General features: G+C 36.9%; 1 protein-coding gene across 2 annotated transcripts in view; it reads left to right on the top strand.

Annotated features, from left to right (window-relative positions):
- LOC134546140 (potassium voltage-gated channel protein Shaker) overlaps positions 1-18,820 on the top strand; it is a 263,221-nt gene that overhangs the window by 199,912 nt on the left and 44,489 nt on the right. The window contains exon 5 of one of the 2 annotated variants that reach the window (XM_063388693.1): positions 14,179-14,308. In XM_063388693.1, the coding sequence (XP_063244763.1) occupies positions 14,179-14,308 (130 nt within the window). Of the gene's footprint in view, positions 1-13,993; positions 14,124-14,178; positions 14,309-18,820 lie in introns of both variants that reach the window. The other variant, XM_063388692.1, reaches the window with a different exon arrangement.

The raw sequence follows: 18,820 nt of genomic DNA, 5'->3' as shown, positions 1-18,820 counted from the left end.
AGTTTGCTTCACATCGTCAGAACTGTAAATTACTGCAGCCGATGTCTTGAATGCACACTTCTTCACATTGTCATCTAACGGATACGGCTTTCCATATAGACAGTCCAACCACAAGTTATATTTTAATATACCGTTTGTTGCTACGTCATCAGTAAGCTGATTGATTATGTCCTGTCTGATATCATCAAGAAAAGTACAAATGTCCTTTGACTCACCGAACGTATTTATATAATAGTAGTCTTTCAACGTTCCACGAAATGCAGACTGCGCCAAGTAGAATCCATTATCGTTTACTTGTAATGCACCGAACACAGTCTTAGGTTTATTTTCATGTTCAGACGTCATAGCAATCGGTTTCTGCACATCTGTTTTTTTGCTTGTATGCTCACGATTCACCAATCTAAAGCGAGGAGTCGTAATTGCTGCAGGTAGTTCAGCAGTAGGCGCACGGACTTCACCTTTACAGTTTATCGCATGTCGGCGCAAATTATCGATTCGAGTAAACCATTTAAGGCACTCATCACAGCGAAACTTCATGCGAGAAGGATTCTTCAGGCATTTGCTCCGCTCATGTCTTCGTGCATCATGAAAAAATTCGAACGACGTATCACAGTAGCTGCAAGGATGTCTACTTGAAGACAAACCCGAACCAGATGTCGTTGTAACTGTGGTTGTACCATTTCCAGGCATGCTCTTATGCACATCGATACATCGTTGTTGTACCAATACCTTTACTTTCTGCCGCTCTGCAGGGCCTTTACATGTCTCTAAGTGATGCTTCAAATTAGAATTTTTTGTAAATTGCTTGCGACACTTAATACAGCCAAACATTTTACGAAAAGGGTTCTTAGCACATTCTCTCTTCTCATGTCGACGAGCATTGCTGATGTTTGAGAAAATCTTGTCACAGTAACGACATCGATGTTCGTTAGCTGTTGAGGATTCGTCATCCATTGAAGTCTCCATCGAGGGTGAAACAGCGTCCGTTGAGGTTTCCTGTACAGCCAGCACTACCGGCATTAAAGTCTCTTCTGCTGGTGGTATCATGTCTGTCGAAGTCTCCTCCAGTGTTGTCGTCGACGTTGCCAACGGGATCTGCTCCTTCTCCATCGTAGCTGTCGTCAAGGTTCCCGTAGACGATGGTACAACCTCCAAGTTCGACGTTAAAGTCGGTAAAGATGCCATCGAGTTCGCAAGAACAAGTAATTACGCGACTTATGCACCAGAAGAAACAAACTAGGCGATCCTTACACCACCGACGTCAGTAAAAAACTGAGCGTCCTGCTGTCTAGGACTCGCTTATATACATGCACCGTATGGAAAAATACGATAGTCAAATCAAGAATCATTTACAATAATTTTAGAGTCAAAAACAACATTAAAAATAGAAGGTATATCAACGAAAAGGCAGCACATTTGGAAGCACCGACAACGAAAAGGCAGCACATTTGGATGCACCGTCAACGAAAAGGCAGCACATTTGGAAGCACCGTCAACGAAAAGGCAGCACATTTGGAAGCACCGACAACGAAAAGGCAGCACATTTGGAAGCACCGTCAACGAAAAGGCAGCACATTTGGAAGCACCAACAACGAAAAGGCAGCACATTTGGATGCACCGACAGCGAAAAGGCAGCACATTTGGAAGCACAAACAACGAAAAGGCAGCACATTTTGGATGCACCATCATAAAGGTAGCACATTTTGGAAGCACAGCCAACGAAAAGGCAGCACATTTTGGATGCACCATCATAAAGGAAGCACATTTTGGAAGCACCATCGAATAAGGAAACACATTTGGAAGCTCCATCAACAAAAAAAGGCAAAAAAGAAGCACAAGTTGCGAGATCTAAGTCTTAGTTAGAAATCAGAATACAAGGAAGAAAAACATAAATTTTTATAATTTAAATTATTAATTTTATTTCTTTACATTATACAAATGCAAGTAAAACAAGCCATTATTGTATGTAGCCAGCTTTCCTCAGTTCCTTGAGTTTGAAGGATATTTCTTTGATGCACGAATAGTTTCCTGCACAAAGCGAACCATGTAGAAGTCTTAGCCGGTCAACCAATATGTTTGGATCTTTCCATGATGTGTAATCATTCTCTTCTACCACCATCTTCCTTGCACGTTTATAATAATAAATATATTGATCTCTGGTGTCTTCCGTTTTACCACCTACCTCAGGGTAACTTTCATTTTTGAGATGGTGATCATCACAAGCTTGATCAGATTTATTTAATATATCACATCGTTTCCATCGTTTCGGTCTCAGGACACCACCACATTCTTCGATCTTGTCAGCTTTAGGTGCTTCATCATAGTCTATGTCTTTGTCAACAGCCTCAGAATCACTGTAACAATCACCGTAGAAGGAATCGTCTTCACCCAATTTACCGTAAGAATTCGATGTTGATGATGTTGAAGTGTCTTCATCGTCTTCATGCTTCCTTTTTAGGAGTCCATCATTTTTACAAAGTAGGAAAGATCTACTTGAATTCGGCTGGAATATATTCTCACTTTTCACGTTAAGGATTCTTCCATTGTCTTCATTCTTCCGTAAATCATCAACCTCCTTCAATTTAAGTTCTTTGTCGAGATCGGAAGAGCCAAGAAAATTATTGTCGTAATACAGATCACTCTTCCTTAGACTAGTAGATTCATCGTTGTCCTCTAGCTTGTACGCAGGCTTGGCGTTACAAATTCTGCGATGTCTTTTTAGGCTCTCTCTCCGCGTAAACGACTTGCTACATCGAACACAACTTATCATATTGCGCAGTGGAATTTAACACAGTCATTCTTCTCATGTTGTCTTTTATTCTTTCTCAAGATAAACTCTTTGCTGCATAACTTACACCTATGTTCTTTCGATACAGCATCAGATCCCAAATCGGAATTCATATTAGTTACTGAGACTAATGCCAGATACCAATTGAGTGTTTTTTAAATTAGATCCAATACTTAAATAGAATTTTTTTCATATTTCATCAGCGAGAATTAATATATCTCATGCAAAAGTACTTTATGCATGTAGTTCTGCCTTTCAACAAAAGACGTCGACACATGTTGCTTGCAGGTAAATAATATTTAGTTCTTTTATGCGGTATGCGGGATGCTCACTAACGATCGCAAAAGAAGGATGGCTTCGCTAGACTCCAAGGAGAAGGAAGTCAATCCTTCCTGTTAGTGCTTCTTTGATTTCTCAGAGATTATTATATTTTGACTGAGAAATGATATTTTTTTTAATTTCCACTAGATAAAAATATTACAAGTGTTGATTAAGTAGTTGAAATTCTCTAATTCAATGTAACCTTAAATAAATTAACATGTCTCATTAAATAAAAAAAATCCTTCATGAAGAGATCAATTGCTCATCTGTAACCAGAAGCACTTGCAGAAAACCATCAAAATATTGTCAAGTATAATCATGAGCACACGGAGAAAACCATCAAAATATTGACAAGTATAATCAGGATCAACGGTGAAAACCATCAAAATATTGTCAAGAATAATCAGGAGCACACAAAGAAAACCACCATAATATTGTCAAGAATAATCAGGAGCACACGAAGAAAACCCCCACAAGTTTTCTTTGATATCATAAAATTAGAGGGGAAAAAAATATTTAAAAATAAAAATAAATTAATAAAAAAATTTAAAATAAAAACAAAAAATACATAAATATATTCTGCTAGCTTGTGAACTTCTCATTGATGAGCACAGATAGAGTTATAGTACAAACCAGAATTTTATGTATTTTTTGTTTTTATTTTAAATTTTTTTATTAATTTATTTTTATTTTTAATATATTTTTTTCCCCTCTAATTTTAAAAATATCAAAGAAAACGTGTGGTTGTTTTGTCCGTGTGCTTCCGACTATTCTTGTCAATATTATGGTGGATTTCTCCGTGTGCTCCTGATTATTCTTGACAATATTATGGTGGTTTTCTCCGTGTGCTCCTGATTATTCTTGACAATATTTTGATGGTTTTCACCGTGTGCTCCTGATTATACTTGTCAATATTTTGATGGTTTTCTCCGTGTGCTCATGATTATACTTGACAATATTTTGATGGTTTTCTGCAAGTGCTTCTGGTTACAGATGAGCAATTGATCTCTTCATGAAGGATTTTTTTTTATTTAATGAGACATGTTAATTTATTTAAGGTTACATTGAATTAGAGAATTTCAACTACTTAATCAACACTTGTAATATTTTTATCTGGTGGAAATTAAAAAAAATATCATTTCTCAGTCAAATAATAATAATCTCTGAGAAATCAAAGAAGCACTAACAGGAAGGATTGACTTCCTTCTCCTTGGAGTCTAGCGAAGCCATCCTTCTTTTGCGATCGTTAGTGAGCATCCCGCATACCGCATAAAAGAACTAAACATTATTTACCTGCAAGCAACATGTGTCGACGTCTGTTGTTTAAAGGCAGAACTACATGCATAAAGTACTTTTGCATGAGATATATTAATTCTCGCTGATGAAATATGAAAAAAATTCTATTTAAGTATTGGATCTAATTTAAAAAACACTCAATTGGTATCTGGCATTAGTCTCAATAACTAATATGAATTCCGATTTGGGATCTGATGCTGTATCGAAAGAACATAGGTGTAAGTTTTGCAGCAAAGAGTTTATCTTGAGAAAGAATAAAAGACAACATGAGAAGAATGACTGTGTTAAAAATCCACTGCGCAATATGATAAGTTGTGTTCGATGTAGCAAGTCGTTTACGCGGAGAGAGAGCCTAAAAAGACATCGCAGAACTTGTAACGCCAAGCCTGCGTACAAGCTAGAGGACAACGATGAATCTACTAGTCTAAGGAAGAGTGATCTGTATTACGACAATAATTTACTTGGCTCTTCCGATCTCGACAAAGATCTTAAATTGAAGGAGGTTGATGATTTACGGAAGAATGAAGACAATGGAAGAATCCTTAACGTGAAAAGTGAGAATATATTCCAGCCGAATTCAAGTAGATCTTTCCTACTTTGTAAAAATGATGGACTCCTAAAAAGGAAGCATGAAGACGATGAAGACACTTCAACATCATCAACATCGAATTCTTACGGTAAATTGGGTGAAGACGATTCCTTCTACGGTGATTGTTACAGTGATTCTGAGGCTGTTGACAAAGACATAGACTATGATGAAGCACCTTAAGCTGACAAGATCGAAGAATGTGGTGGTGTCCTGAGACCGAAACGATGGAAACGATGTGATATATTAAATAAATCTGATCAAGCTAGTGATGATCACCATCTCAAAAATGAAAGTTATCCTGAGGTTGGTGGTAAAACGGAAGACACCAGAGATCATAATATTTATTATTATAAACGTGCAAGGAAGATGGTGGTAGAAGAGAATGATTACACATCATGGAAAGATCCAAACATATTGGTTGACCGGCTAAGACTTCTACATGGTTCGCTTTGTGCAGGAAACTATTCGTGCATCAAAGAAATATCCTTCATACTCAAGGAACTGAGGAAAGCTGCCTACATACAATAATGGCTTGTTTTACTTGCATTTGTATAATGTAAAGAAATAAAATAAATTATTTAAATTATAAAAATTTATGTTCTTCTTTATTGTATTCTGATTTCTAACTAAGACTTAGATCTCGCAACTTGTGCTTCTTTTTTGCCTTTTTTTGTTGATGGAGCTTCCAAATGTGTTTCCTTATTCGATGGTGCTTCCAAAATGTGCTTCCTTTATGATTGTGCATCCAAAATGTGCTGCCTTTTCGTTGGCTGTGCTTCCAAATGTGCTGCCTTTTCGCTGTCGGTGCTTCCAAATGTGCTGCCTTTTCGTTGTCGGTGCTTCCAAATGTGCTGCCTTTTCGTTGTCGGTGCTTCCAAATGTGCTGCCTTTTCGTTGACGGTGCTTCCAAATGTGCTGCCTTTTCGTTGACGGTGCTTCCAAATGTGCTGCCTTTTCGTTGTCGGTGCTTCCAAATGTGCTGCCTTTTCGTTGACGGTGCTTCCAAATGTGCTGCCTTTTCGTTGACGGTGCTTCCAAATGTGCTGCCTTTTCTTTGTCGGTGCTTCCAAATGTGCTGCCTTTTCGTTGATGGACCTTCTATTTTTAATGTTGTTTTTGACTCTAAAATTATTGTAAATGATTCTTGATTTGACTATCGTATTATTCCATACGGTGCATGTATATAAGCGAGTTCTAGACAGCAGGACGCTCAGTTTTTTACTGACGTCGGTGGTGTAAGGATCGCCTAGTTTGTTTCTTCTGGTGCATAAGTCGCGTAATTACCTGTTCTTGCGAACTCGATGGCATCTTTACCGACTTTAACGTCGAACTCGGAGGTTGTACCATCGTCTACGGGAACCTTGACGACAGCTACGATGGAGAAGGAGCAGATCCCGTTGGCAACGTCGACGACAACACTGGAGGAGACTTCGACAGACATGATACCACCAGCAGAAGAGACTTTAATGCCGGTAGTGCTGGCTGTACAGGAAACCTCAACGGACGCTGTTTTACCCTCGATGGAGACTTCAATGGATGACGAATCCTCAACAGCTAACGAACATCGATGTCGTTACTGTGACAAGATTTTCTCAAACATCAGCAATGCTCGTCGACATGAGAAGAGAGAATGTGCTAAGAACCCTTATCGTAAAATGTTTGGCTGTATTAAGTGTCGCAAGCAATTTACAAAAAATTCTAATTTGAAGCATCACTTAGAGACATGTAAAGGCCCTGCAGAGCGGCAGAAAGTAAAGGTATTGGTACAACAACGATGTATCGATGTGCATAAGAGCATGCCTGGAAATGGTACAACCACAGTTACAACGACATCTGGTTCGGGTTTGTCTTCAAGTAGACATCCTTGCAGCTACTGTGATACGTCGTTCGCATTTTTCCATGATGCACGAAGACATGAGCGGAGCAAATGCCTGAAGAATCCTTCTCGCATGAAGTTTCGCTGTGATGAGTGCCTTAAATGGTTTACTCGAATCGATAATTTGCGCCGACATGCGATAAACTGTAAAGGTGAAGTCCGTGCGCCTACTGCTGAACTACCTGCAGCAATTACGACTCCTCGCTTTAGATTGGTTACTCGTGAGCGTACAAGCAAAAAAACAGATGTGCAGAAACCGATTGCTATGACGTCTGAACATGAAAATAAACCTAAGACTGTGTTCGGTGCATTACAAGTAAACGATAATGGATTCTACTTGGCGCAGTCTGCATTTCGTGGAACGTTGAAAGACTACTATTATCTAAATACGTTCGGTGAGTCGAAGGACATTTGTACTTTTCTTGATGATATCAGACAGGACATAATCAATCAGCTTACTGATGACGTAGCAACAAACGGTATATTAAAATATAACTTGTGGTTGGACTGTCTATATGGAAAGCCGTATCCGTTAGATGACAAAGTGAAGAAGTGTGCATTCAAGACATCGGCTGCAGTAATTTACAGTTCTGACGATGTGAAGCAAACTGTTAAAAACGGTATCCAGAAACTCTGTCAAGAAGAGGAGAAATATGTCAGTAAAGGTTCTGGTTGGACTCTGTCTAGTATAAACCGATTGGAGCTAAGAATTAGTCATTTCACTCCGATGCGGAACTAAATGATTGATTATAAATTTGCTAGCTTTCGTAAGTTATCCTGTAGTAGAATAGAAATTACGTAATAAATATTATGTTTGTAAAAGAACTTGCCGTGTTCTATTCCTCGAACCTGTTACTATTATGTTAAATTGATGTTATATTTAATATTTTTGCATCATTCTAGATCGTACCAAGGACCTTAGTCGATCGTATTAATCAGTATATTGATTGGAAATTTATTTAATGATTTCTGAACTTTTTCCCGAATCTCTAGCAATATAATTATGAATTTTCCAAGTTGTTGGTGTTGATGGCTTATAGGATGATGGTAGTAGAGGTTTTAAAGTCTCTTTAAGAATGTTGAACATGGTATATTGAAATTATTATTTTTTTACATAAAATTAAACATTATTGCATCGATAGGGTATCGAACCAAGGACCTTAGTCGATCTAATCAATCAGTATATTGATTACAAATTTATTTAATGAATTTTGGAACTTTTCCCGAATTTCTAGCTAAATAATTGCGGATTTTCAAGATGGCGTCCAAATTTCAAGATGGTGGGATTTACAGTAATAAATTATTACTGCACTCTAGCGGATAAGAATTAAACTAACATGGCATCAGCGCACTCTAGCCGATGATACAATGATGATGGCTTCCAGCAGACGAGGACAAGATGGCGGACGTGACGTCATGTTACCTGACGATATATGTGCTATGAAAAAAAGTGGTGGGGGTAAGTCAGTCTGACTGCAGCCACCATTGAGGAAGGAGCTTGTCGACATTTTTAATTTTTTTTGCACTCGTCGGGTTCGAACCGAGGACTCCGAACTCCGTGTCGTAAATGTTTGTTTTTTATTATTTTTTATTAAATTTTAATTTTTTTAATTTTTTATCGTTAAAATCGGATAATAAATAAAGATTTTCAAGATGGCGGGCGTAACGGAAATTGCAACGGTGACGTCATAATCCATGATGACGTCAGAGGCTTATCTGAGGCTGTAGACATGGATGCTTAAGCCTACATATGGACATTTCTAACTGCTGGAATTTTTGAGGACTAAAACGGGAAGTTTTCCCTCGGATCGGGAATTTTTCCCTCGAAAACGGTAATTTTTTTCTTAAAACGGGAAATTTTGAGTCATTTTGAGTGAATGTTGAGGAATTTTGAGGAATTTTTGAGTCCAAGATGGCTGCCGTGACGTCACAATCCAAGATGGCGGTCGGCACCACAGGCAACACAGCCTGAAGACTGTTTCAGTAGCCCCTATTATATACTACTATTGTTCTTGAAAAGTTCGTAAATTTACTGTAATTTCTAACAGTGTACGTCCGAGATAATATTCATTTAAAGTGCAGCTTTTTAACTTTCAAGTCACACTGTCTATTCCTAAGTTCTACCTTATTTTAGATTATTGTTGTAACTTAAATATTTTTGGGGGTTTTGTGTGGTAATAAATAAGCTTACGCTGTAATTATACTAATAAACTTAATTATTTTATAATAATTAATTAAAGTAAAATAAAATCTGAATTATTTGACTGCCATAAAGTATGCTGTTCACTAGAGTGTAGGTACACTTAACCCACACATTCAAGGTTTGATAAACTCCAAGTTTCAATGACACATAAATTGTCCACTTCAGTGGACGAATGGTCTGAAGGGGTTAACGTGACCACCTTACTAGGCCGCCAAACGACTTGCAGAGATTCGGGTGTTAAAGCGCTCAAAGATTTCTGAACATTTTCTGATTATTAGCAGTATTTAAGGGCCTTCACTTGTCTATACAAATATATTTTCAAATATATTTATCGCATAGCAAACATAGGACGTTTTGATCCATGACAAATTCTAAACATAGTGTTATGAGTGTATGTGGTAAAGGGAAGTGTAATAAACCTTTATCTTTAATATTCCATCATAAAGCCCCACAGAGGCGTGTTACCGACGAGAACACTGTATGTCAGCTCGGTGCCTGGCGCATAGAGGCTGTAAGGCGTGTGATGCGCGAGCCAGTATCGCCCTTAAGAGCCCTCGCGTTTTGAGAGTTCTTTCGCCCACCCAGGCGGCCACCTTAAGCATTGAATATATATAATGTATAGAAGTCGCGAGCCCAGGTTAAATTTTCTGTCCGGTTTCTTAGAAGAATTGTTGTAGTTCCAAGCTCCGCCGCTGCGATCGCTTTCATCGCTGGGTATCGGCCGTATACGCCCCTGGCGGTATTTGGCAGAACTAGGTTAACCAGCCCAGTCGTGACATCATCCTTCACCCCCCCCCCCCCCCCCCCCCCCCCGAAAATCCCAGACCAGCGATTCAAATTACCCGGCAGGTCTTATCAGCATCGTTAGGCGACCTTGAAGAGGAGCTTCCCTTACCGTCGTTTGAGAATGATGAAATCCCAAAAGAAGCTAGCCACGGAAATCACTGAATGATGGGATTCTGTACCCGAGTGAAGTGAAAATTAGCTATTAAAACTTTGTATTGGGCCAATAGTCAGCTCAGTGTTACGTTCAAAATATGGTTTTATTTTAAAAGTAAAATACTTATTTAAACTATATTTCGCGTTTGTACAAATTTACTTTTAGATATTGGCAAGGAAAATCAACATACCTTAAACAACCTTCTCTTATTCAACGTTATCTATTAAGTAGTAAAAGGGGTAAATATTATTTTTAAAAATAAAAAAAATGTAACCCACTAAATCAGTATTGGCAAGATATATATAAATTCAATATTAAAATACGCACATTAAAATTTTTTGTAATTAACTTTTTTCGGTAATAAAAATTCAGGATGATTTTGGTTTAATTGGTTTACGTATATTGCTATATTTTCTAAATCACATAGAAAAGGGAAAACAGTGCATCAGTGAAAATTCAAAAATTTATAAGTAATACTAGCCATACCAAAAGTTCAATATGCGAGATAAGAAATTTGGTAACTGCTCTACATTTCAAATAAAAATGCATTTGTTTCATGAATACTGAAATGTATGCGTAATAAGGCATATTATGTTATTATACTAAGCATGACTATAACTAAAAAAATTACAGTAATTTAAAACGATGGCAGTCTTAACATACAATAAGTGCGCGAGTCTTAGTTTATTTTTTAATTGGCTTCTTCGCCAGATGGAAAAGAGTTAAGATTTCATCAAGGAAAAATATATTCTCAAAGTCACTAAACCGGGAGATAGAAAATAAGGTAGGTACTTAATTTTAAATAAAAGTTAAAATAGACTTACGCTAAACCAATTAAAAATAAGTCGTAAAAATATTTTTATTTATTAAATATGTTCTATACTTGACAGTTCTTTGTGTATAATTCTTCAAAAATCTTTGAAATTTAATACATATTTTCTTAAAATGGTAGAATATCAGCAATACCCGCAAATTACGTGAGCAAAGCCACGGGTTATTAGATACACTTTTATTATAAAATAAAAACAATTATGCATTTGTAGTTCACGAATGTGATATTTTGTTTATTGCTTCACAACATTCATTTGCCAGTCTCAAATTTCATCGTACCACTTGTCAGAAATGTCACCAAAAATGAGAGAGTTTTTTTTTACGAATTTCAATTACGAGGAAACCTTTCGCAAGACTTTTTTCTTCGCAGTAGTCACTGGGACACCATTAATTTAAATCCACTAAGATAATAAAATTGTATGTATAATGATTTGTTTTTGTATATTTATATAACTTCCCAACCAATTTTTAATGATTTTCATGTGAATAAAAACTTGTAAAGCAATTTAATTAACTGTGTCATAATACTTCTGATTAGATGGAAATACAAACTTTTCATCAGTAATATACGATGATAAAAATATTTATTATTGCAAAATAATATTTCCTGTTCAAATGCAAATTTAAATAGATTATTCATACATGTTTACTGCTAATTAATAGTTTAAAATAATAATTTTTTAGTATAAAATAATTTTTCTCTTGTGTTAAAATGGGTTGCTAAAATGAGGAATTATAAATATGTCACTTACTAAGTCCGTGCACAGATTTACACAAAACAGCAATGTAAATAATCTTTTTTGGTAGTTTCTAACTTTGTGCCCTGGATAACATGAATTTGGTTTAATTCATACCAAAGTGAATTTTTTGAACAACTTAAATTGATGTCATAAATAAATATTTATTTTATATTAAAAATCCACAAACAGTTTTTAAAATATAATATTTATCACGCCAGATGGAATAAACAAACAAAAAATAGCTCTTATATGTTGTCTGTGTTTAAAGAATTGTATTATATTTCATGGAAATAATATTTACCTTTCGGTTATTAAAAGAAAATATATTTGTATTCAAAATACTTGCGCATCGTTTTTACGAGCATAACTTGTGTATCTAACCTCAAAGCAAGGAATATAAAGAGTGGGAACTCAATGCTATAACAAACACTCTTATTTTCTTTGGAGAAATCCGGGAAATGTGCGTTATTTATAAGCAACTTAACATAGTAAATCGTTAACTTTTCAGATCTATGTTGGCAAAATTGATTTTTTTTTGTGGTCATTCGCTACTGGGAATATTCACCATATAACGTTTAAGATTATTTATTTTGAATTACGTAACAACCAAAACATTATGTAAAAATGCTTCATCTTATGTTAAAAAAATTATAAACTGCATAGCCACAAAGTATGACATACCATTAGTTTCAGTTACTAATAACAACACGTGCACGCGTTTGAACAGTCATCGCAGCCATAGTTGTTTCATAGCTACCAAAATCATTCAACGTTCTCAAGAATTATTCCAAATTATGTTTTGCCATTTTACTCAATGCGCCACTCCGTTAACACAACATTTTATAAATTCTGAACTACGAATGTCAGTGAAAATGTACACTATACTGTACATTCCAATCTGATACGCTTTAAGAAATTTCTGTAGTTTTCTTATTATTATAACTTAATTTTTTATGTTGGCATCTTTTAACCGCACTGTTTTTTTTTTTTGTTTTTTTTTTCGGTGGCCGTACTCCTCCAATTCAGTTGCGCCCGCCGGTATCTAAGCGCTCGGATTTCAACAAAAGGCACCGCCTCTCGATAGAGTGAAACAGAGAATTACGCGCATGACCTTGAAAAAAGCGACGCTACAGCGCTCTAGCGTGGAAGCTGGTAACTACGAGTACCCTCTTGTGGAAAGAAGAGCTGTCTAGCGGCGGAGCTAACAACTACCTCAGTTTTGGATCCGAAAATTGGAATAATAAATCCTATCCCCTCGCGACTTCTATAAGTTATATATATTCAATGCCTTAAGAGAGTATGTCCCGTTCAAGGTCATTATTTTATTCTTTTACGTTTAACACTGTTAAAATTGAAGACTTTTTGAGTGTTTTCCACAAAATTAAAAATATATAGATATAGTTAAAACATTTTAATTAGCTAGTAAAGTCGAATTTTTTACATTTTTGAGCCGTATGGTAAGAAAAAAAAATTAAATAAATAACTGAAAATTATTGGGTTTAAAGGCAATGCTCGTGGCTACTGTAAGATATGATTTGTATTTCTTCCAGAAAAAATGTGAGTATACTGAAGATTTTAAAATGCTTGTTAAAATTAAAAACTTTTTTTTCTGAAACAAATTAAGTCATATCACATAGCAGCCAGTAAAATTGTATTTAGACCTTAAAAGTTACAGTTTTATATTCCATTTCATTCGCCTCATCCATACTGCACAGAAATGTTAAGCATGCAAATTTGCCAGCTAATTAGGCAAAAAGTATGCGATATTTATATATTATTTAAATTTTTGTGAAAGCTCAGCCACTCAAAAAGTCTGCAAGTTTAACCGTGTGGGACGAAAATATAAAGTAATCACCTGTAACAAGACAAGCACCCTTAACGAAGAAACGCGCCAGTGTTAGCACCAACAAACAGTTCTGTTGGCGAGTGTGAAACGGTGATGGACAGCCCGCGGGGATCAAGCCAGAGGGTTGGTGAGAGTTGGTGAGTGGTGGTGAGTTGTGGTGAGTGATGGTGAAAGTGTTGGAGAGTGAATGTGATAGTGCTAGTGAGTGATGGTGATAGTGCTAGTGAGTGATGGTGAATGCTGGTGAGAATGCTAGTGAGTGTTGGTGAGAGTACTGATGAGTGTTAGTGAGTGCTTGTGAAAGTGTTGGAGAGTGATTGTGGGTGCTGGTGATAGTTATGGTGAGTGATTGTGAGTGCTGGTGATGGTTATGGTGAGTGATTGTGAGTGGTGGTGAGAGTGCGGGTGAGTAGTGGTGAGAGTGCTAGTGAGTTGTGGTGAGTGCTGGTGAGAGTGCGGGTGAGTGGTGGTGAGTGGTGGTGAGAGGGGTCGCTGAGCAGCCGCCGTCGCGAGGCTACACCGCGCCCCTGGCGGGGCACCGCTCTTTGCTGTTGTTGTTCCAGGCGTGATTCTGTTCTCGAGCGCCGTGTACTTCGCGGAGGCGGGCTCCGAGCAGTCCTTCTTCAAGTCCATACCAGACGCGTTCTGGTGGGCCGTGGTGACGATGACCACGGTCGGCTATGGTGACATGAGGTAAATGGGTCTCCCGGCGGTAATGCAGCGCCGTCTCGCGCTTTGCCATTTGCAGGTGTGGTGCTATTCTCGAGCGCCGTGTACTTCGCGGAGGCGGGCTCCGAGAATTCCTTCTTCAAGTCCATACCAGACGCGTTCTGGTGGGCCGTTGTTACGATGACTACCGTGGGCTATGGTGACATGACGTATGCTCTACTCACATTCATTAACGATTTACTTTCATTATAAAACCATTTACACACTTCATTTTTTCCCCTTTTTTCACAATGTTGAAAAATATCCTTTTTTTTCTAGATAAGGATTTTTTTGTTTGATTCACTTTACCTTATTTTTGAATCCACTTAAAGTAGCTTGTGATAGTTATTTTGTCTTCAACCCGAGTATTTTAAGAGTTATTAGTTTTTTCTCCACCAAATTTTTTCTTGATTTTTTTTTTTTTTTTTTTTTTTTCGTTTCTGCAATGATAAGTGTAACTGAAATGAATAGAACATTTCATTTTAAATGGACACATACGAAGAAAATTCTTTGTTGGCTTGGATTACCGGAAACTGTCATTAGGGTTCGTGAACTATTCGCAATGGTCAAGTATTGGGTAGCGGTGTGTTTATTTGTTTTCGTTTGGAAATTCTTCAGTGACTACGTGTCCGGATAAGCTTAACTTTCGTGCCTCATTTCCGCGTCTTGTTTATTGTAAGAGCAAATACAGTCATGTTTACATGTATTATATGTGCGTGACCTCGTTACAAGGCAACCCTTACTAACCGATTGATGATCATGCGTATTCACATTATAATTTAAAAAAAAAAAACAGTAAAATATGACGAATCTTACGTTACGTGTATTAATTTTACAAAATATTATAACAATACTAATGAACTCATCCGTGGAAACTATGCAGTAAAATTAGGATTGCTGTGACAGTTAATCGGCTAGTATTATCAGCCTTGTATGAGGAAGTTATGTTACATTGTCACCATGCAAAATGCACTCGAGTGAATACGTAATTACTTTACTGTGTTCAGTGTTAAAGATTACAGTTAAAATCCTTTCCTTTTCGCTTCTCTGGATCCCCAGACCCAGTCCTTCCAGCCCTCTTCTTTCTCTTTGCAGTTATTTCTCCTGTTCCTGTTTTGTAGTCTTTTGTACCCATGAAATCGTTATTTCTCATGACTGAAAGTCATCAGTTGTTGTAAACGTTTCGTGTTTCTTCCGTACTCTCTCTCTCTCTCTCTCTTCTTACCCTTTTATATATTTGTTTTCTTCTAATTATTATTAATTATTACTCTTGTTCTTGAGCCTGTACGCTGTGTTCGTTTTTAAGACCATCGTAAAGCTCTCTTGCAGACACACCCTCATACATCATGAGTGTTTCACCTGTCGTAAGCACTCTCTTGTGCTGTAAATAAACATGCTGTGAACAGAGATCGATGTGCTAAGATAATTCTGCTCCCCAATTTCAAAACTGAGCTTTAGAACTTGTATTTTTTTCCAAAAATAATAATAATAAATAAATCTGCGCAGAAGAGAAACAAAGAATTTTCTAAGTGGAATGAGATAGCAAACTAAGTTCTTTTTCATTTCTTTTCAGTTTTGGGCTGCAAAAAAAATGAAGGAAGAAAGTTTGCGTCGTCGTATGTTTTTCATCCCTTCCTGTATTTTTTTCTTAATCGAAAAAGAAAAGAAGGATATTAGAATGTTTTATGCACCGAGCTAGTCGCATGCCCTCACCCTGGGAATGACTTACTGTAGGGCATGTGGAAATTGACCGTAGATATTGCCTGCTGTAGCTTGGAATGCATTCTTCGTGCTAACTTCTAACATCTCGCACAACTTGGTCGCTCGCATGGAGAATGTTTAAGCATGTGTTTGTGTCGCAAATCTGACTGTTGCAATGACATGAGTTATGGTTCATACAGAGCCTCCACCTTTGCAAATTATTATTTTTTATTGAGAAGTATTCTTAAGTTCAAGAAATTTGTTTTACTGCATGACTTCTGTGAGGGCAAAGACTGCAAGTTTGAAAAATAATTCTTAAAATTTCAGTAATCAGTTTTAAAAAAAAACTAAATTTGAGTATGCAAATATTATTTAAAAATACTTTATAGAAGATGTGTTCGTGCCTAAAATACGTTGCAATCTTTGCTCTTAACATACTTGTGTTTCTTTTCACATCCTTTCCACTCTTTCTCTCTCTCTTTATCTCACGAATCTCTGTCCCACACGTATTGCCTAGCCTAGACCAATCCTGTCCGGTCACTCTGTACCTCAACTAGGGTTGCGCGTTGACCCGGTGAGTTGCGACAGTTGCGATACCTTCGTTGCGCGCGACTTGCGAAAGTGCGTGGGTTTTGGCGCGACAAGGCACAGATAGCCAGCAACAACAAGCCAGGGCACAGGATTGCTTCATGATTTGTCTGAGGAAAACCTACAATAAAGACAAAGGTTGAAGTTCTCTGGCATGCCTGTAGATAACAAAGTTGCATTCAAAATATCTAAGCTCTAGTTTAGTAAAGCTTTTCAGGGAGAGCTCAGTTAAATAAGCAAGTAACATTAAACACTACTATTGTTTGCAACCTACTGTGGATCCATTTACCCCATGTTTGCGTTTCAATGATCTAACAGGTTGAGAGTAGCATTAGAATAAATGAAGCAAGCCTAAAATTCAAATAAACTATGTAATCCACTCGTAAATCATGCATTTGGCTATCTTAACCAATCTTGTGAGCCAGAAAATACATCTAATTATTTTTGTGAAGGAATAATCGGCACTGGTACTCCGTATTTAATCTATTTTGGTGTTTCTGGCCCCACAGACACGTTCTCTTTGCCACAACCCTTCGGAATATTTCTTTTTATTCACGCGTGGATTATTGAATTTTAATTATCATCAAAAAACTCCAAAGGTCATAAATCTTAATTTACTCGTGCATCATTTTGACTATCACACTTACATTTCTCATTAATAAAACTCTTATATTAGGTACATAGTTTATCAACAAACTGTTAATTGAAAATCGTACGTACATGAATACAAATTCTTAGTTCATGCTCTAATTAATGAAGAAATTGGCCTTAAAGTTTTTTAATACCATTAAGTACTTACTGAAGAGACAAAACTCCTGTACTTAAAACCAACCTTAAATCAAATCATGGTCGAAAAACTATATAGAAGCAAGATGACTTAAGTTGTCACACGCCATGTTGGTTATACAATTTAATTTATAATTAAATATCTTTTACTGTTAATTTATCATGACAATTATTTTACATGTGTTGTTTGGCTGTATATTTCGTCACCATTAATGTACTAAACGTTATTTCCGAGCTGTGAGATGACACTCAAGCAAGCAATCATATTTATAAACACCAGCATAAATTTGACCACTATTATAACAGTAAATAAACGTCTAGTAACAAGTTTTAACGAAACATAAAAAGCAAAAGCGCTAACGTGACAAATTCAAATAACTATCCCTTCTATAATTATTTTTTGACAATAAAATGAAGTAACCAAAATGGTAAAGCTTAACACAGATCCCGTATCCCTTACATAAATGGTCCCTGCTACCCAAAAACACGAGGAACGAAACAAAGGTAAATAACTTATGACTATGCATCCCCTTACGAAAGTAATTAGTCACTTATTATAATGCACATAAAGTAATCCTACGCACCTAAGATAATACGACACAGTGGACCGGCATGACATACACAGCCTCTTGAGATTTACTTCTAGTTTATTATGCATCAATTTATACGGCATGCCAGAGTTTACTTTGACAAAAACCTTGTAGAGTAAAAATATTTTTTTGGAAACATAATAATGCAATAAGTACTCCGATTTATAATGATATTTATGTAATTTAAAAAATGCAGAAGCAAATGAGGTGTTTGTACATTTTAACGTTAACTCGCGACCATTTTAACTTTGTGTAAACAGGGCAATGTAAACTTTGTCTTTAAATTTTAAATTAAAGATGTAGTAGAACATGAAAGTATTTTTTTTAATGTGAGTATTCCCATATATAACATGAACAATAAAAAAAATCGTATGAAAGATACGACTCAAAACCGTTGGAGAAAACAAAACTCTATAGAACTATGAGTTATCTCTTTTGAGTCCTGGACCTGCCGTTTATTATTTTCTGTTAACTATAGTTCGGTAATAGAAAATTTCACTTCATATCGCTACGATGACGTATAAGACAGTCTTCCACGAAAGTTAGCGCCGGAAAGTGACCTCGTTGGCCGTGGACACTCACGAGGCCAGGGTCGTGGGTTCGAACCCAGCCTTCCTCCCTTCCCCTACCCAAACCACGGGCATGACTTCAACTTCGGAGAGCTGAGTCGGTGCCAGAGTGGTTAGGAGCGCACGTCTTGCAGGCTGTTTGAGATACGCTTTTTTCTCACAGTAAACTAGCGAAATGCAAGCTGCTTCCGCTCGAAAAATAAAACTATCTTTATCCTACACAGGATGCCAACTTCCAAGACATTCGGCGTTTGGTGAATATTTGTTCGTAGCGCTTCAACATGTCCGTGATGAAAATGGGCGTATTCAGGTGAGAGCAATATTTTTTTGGAGGGGGAGGGGCAGATCCTCCCTCTCCGCCAATTTCCGTTTAGAAGTAGGAAAAAAATTATAAAAAATCAAAGAGCTGTATTCAGAGAAAAGTTTAACTTGTCCCCACAAACTATTA

This window comes from Bacillus rossius, chromosome 1 (assembly GCF_032445375.1).
Source record: "Bacillus rossius redtenbacheri isolate Brsri chromosome 1, Brsri_v3, whole genome shotgun sequence".
Classification (NCBI taxonomy): domain Eukaryota; kingdom Metazoa; phylum Arthropoda; class Insecta; order Phasmatodea; family Bacillidae; genus Bacillus; species Bacillus rossius.
This window is presented reverse-complemented; position numbering and strand designations above follow the sequence as displayed.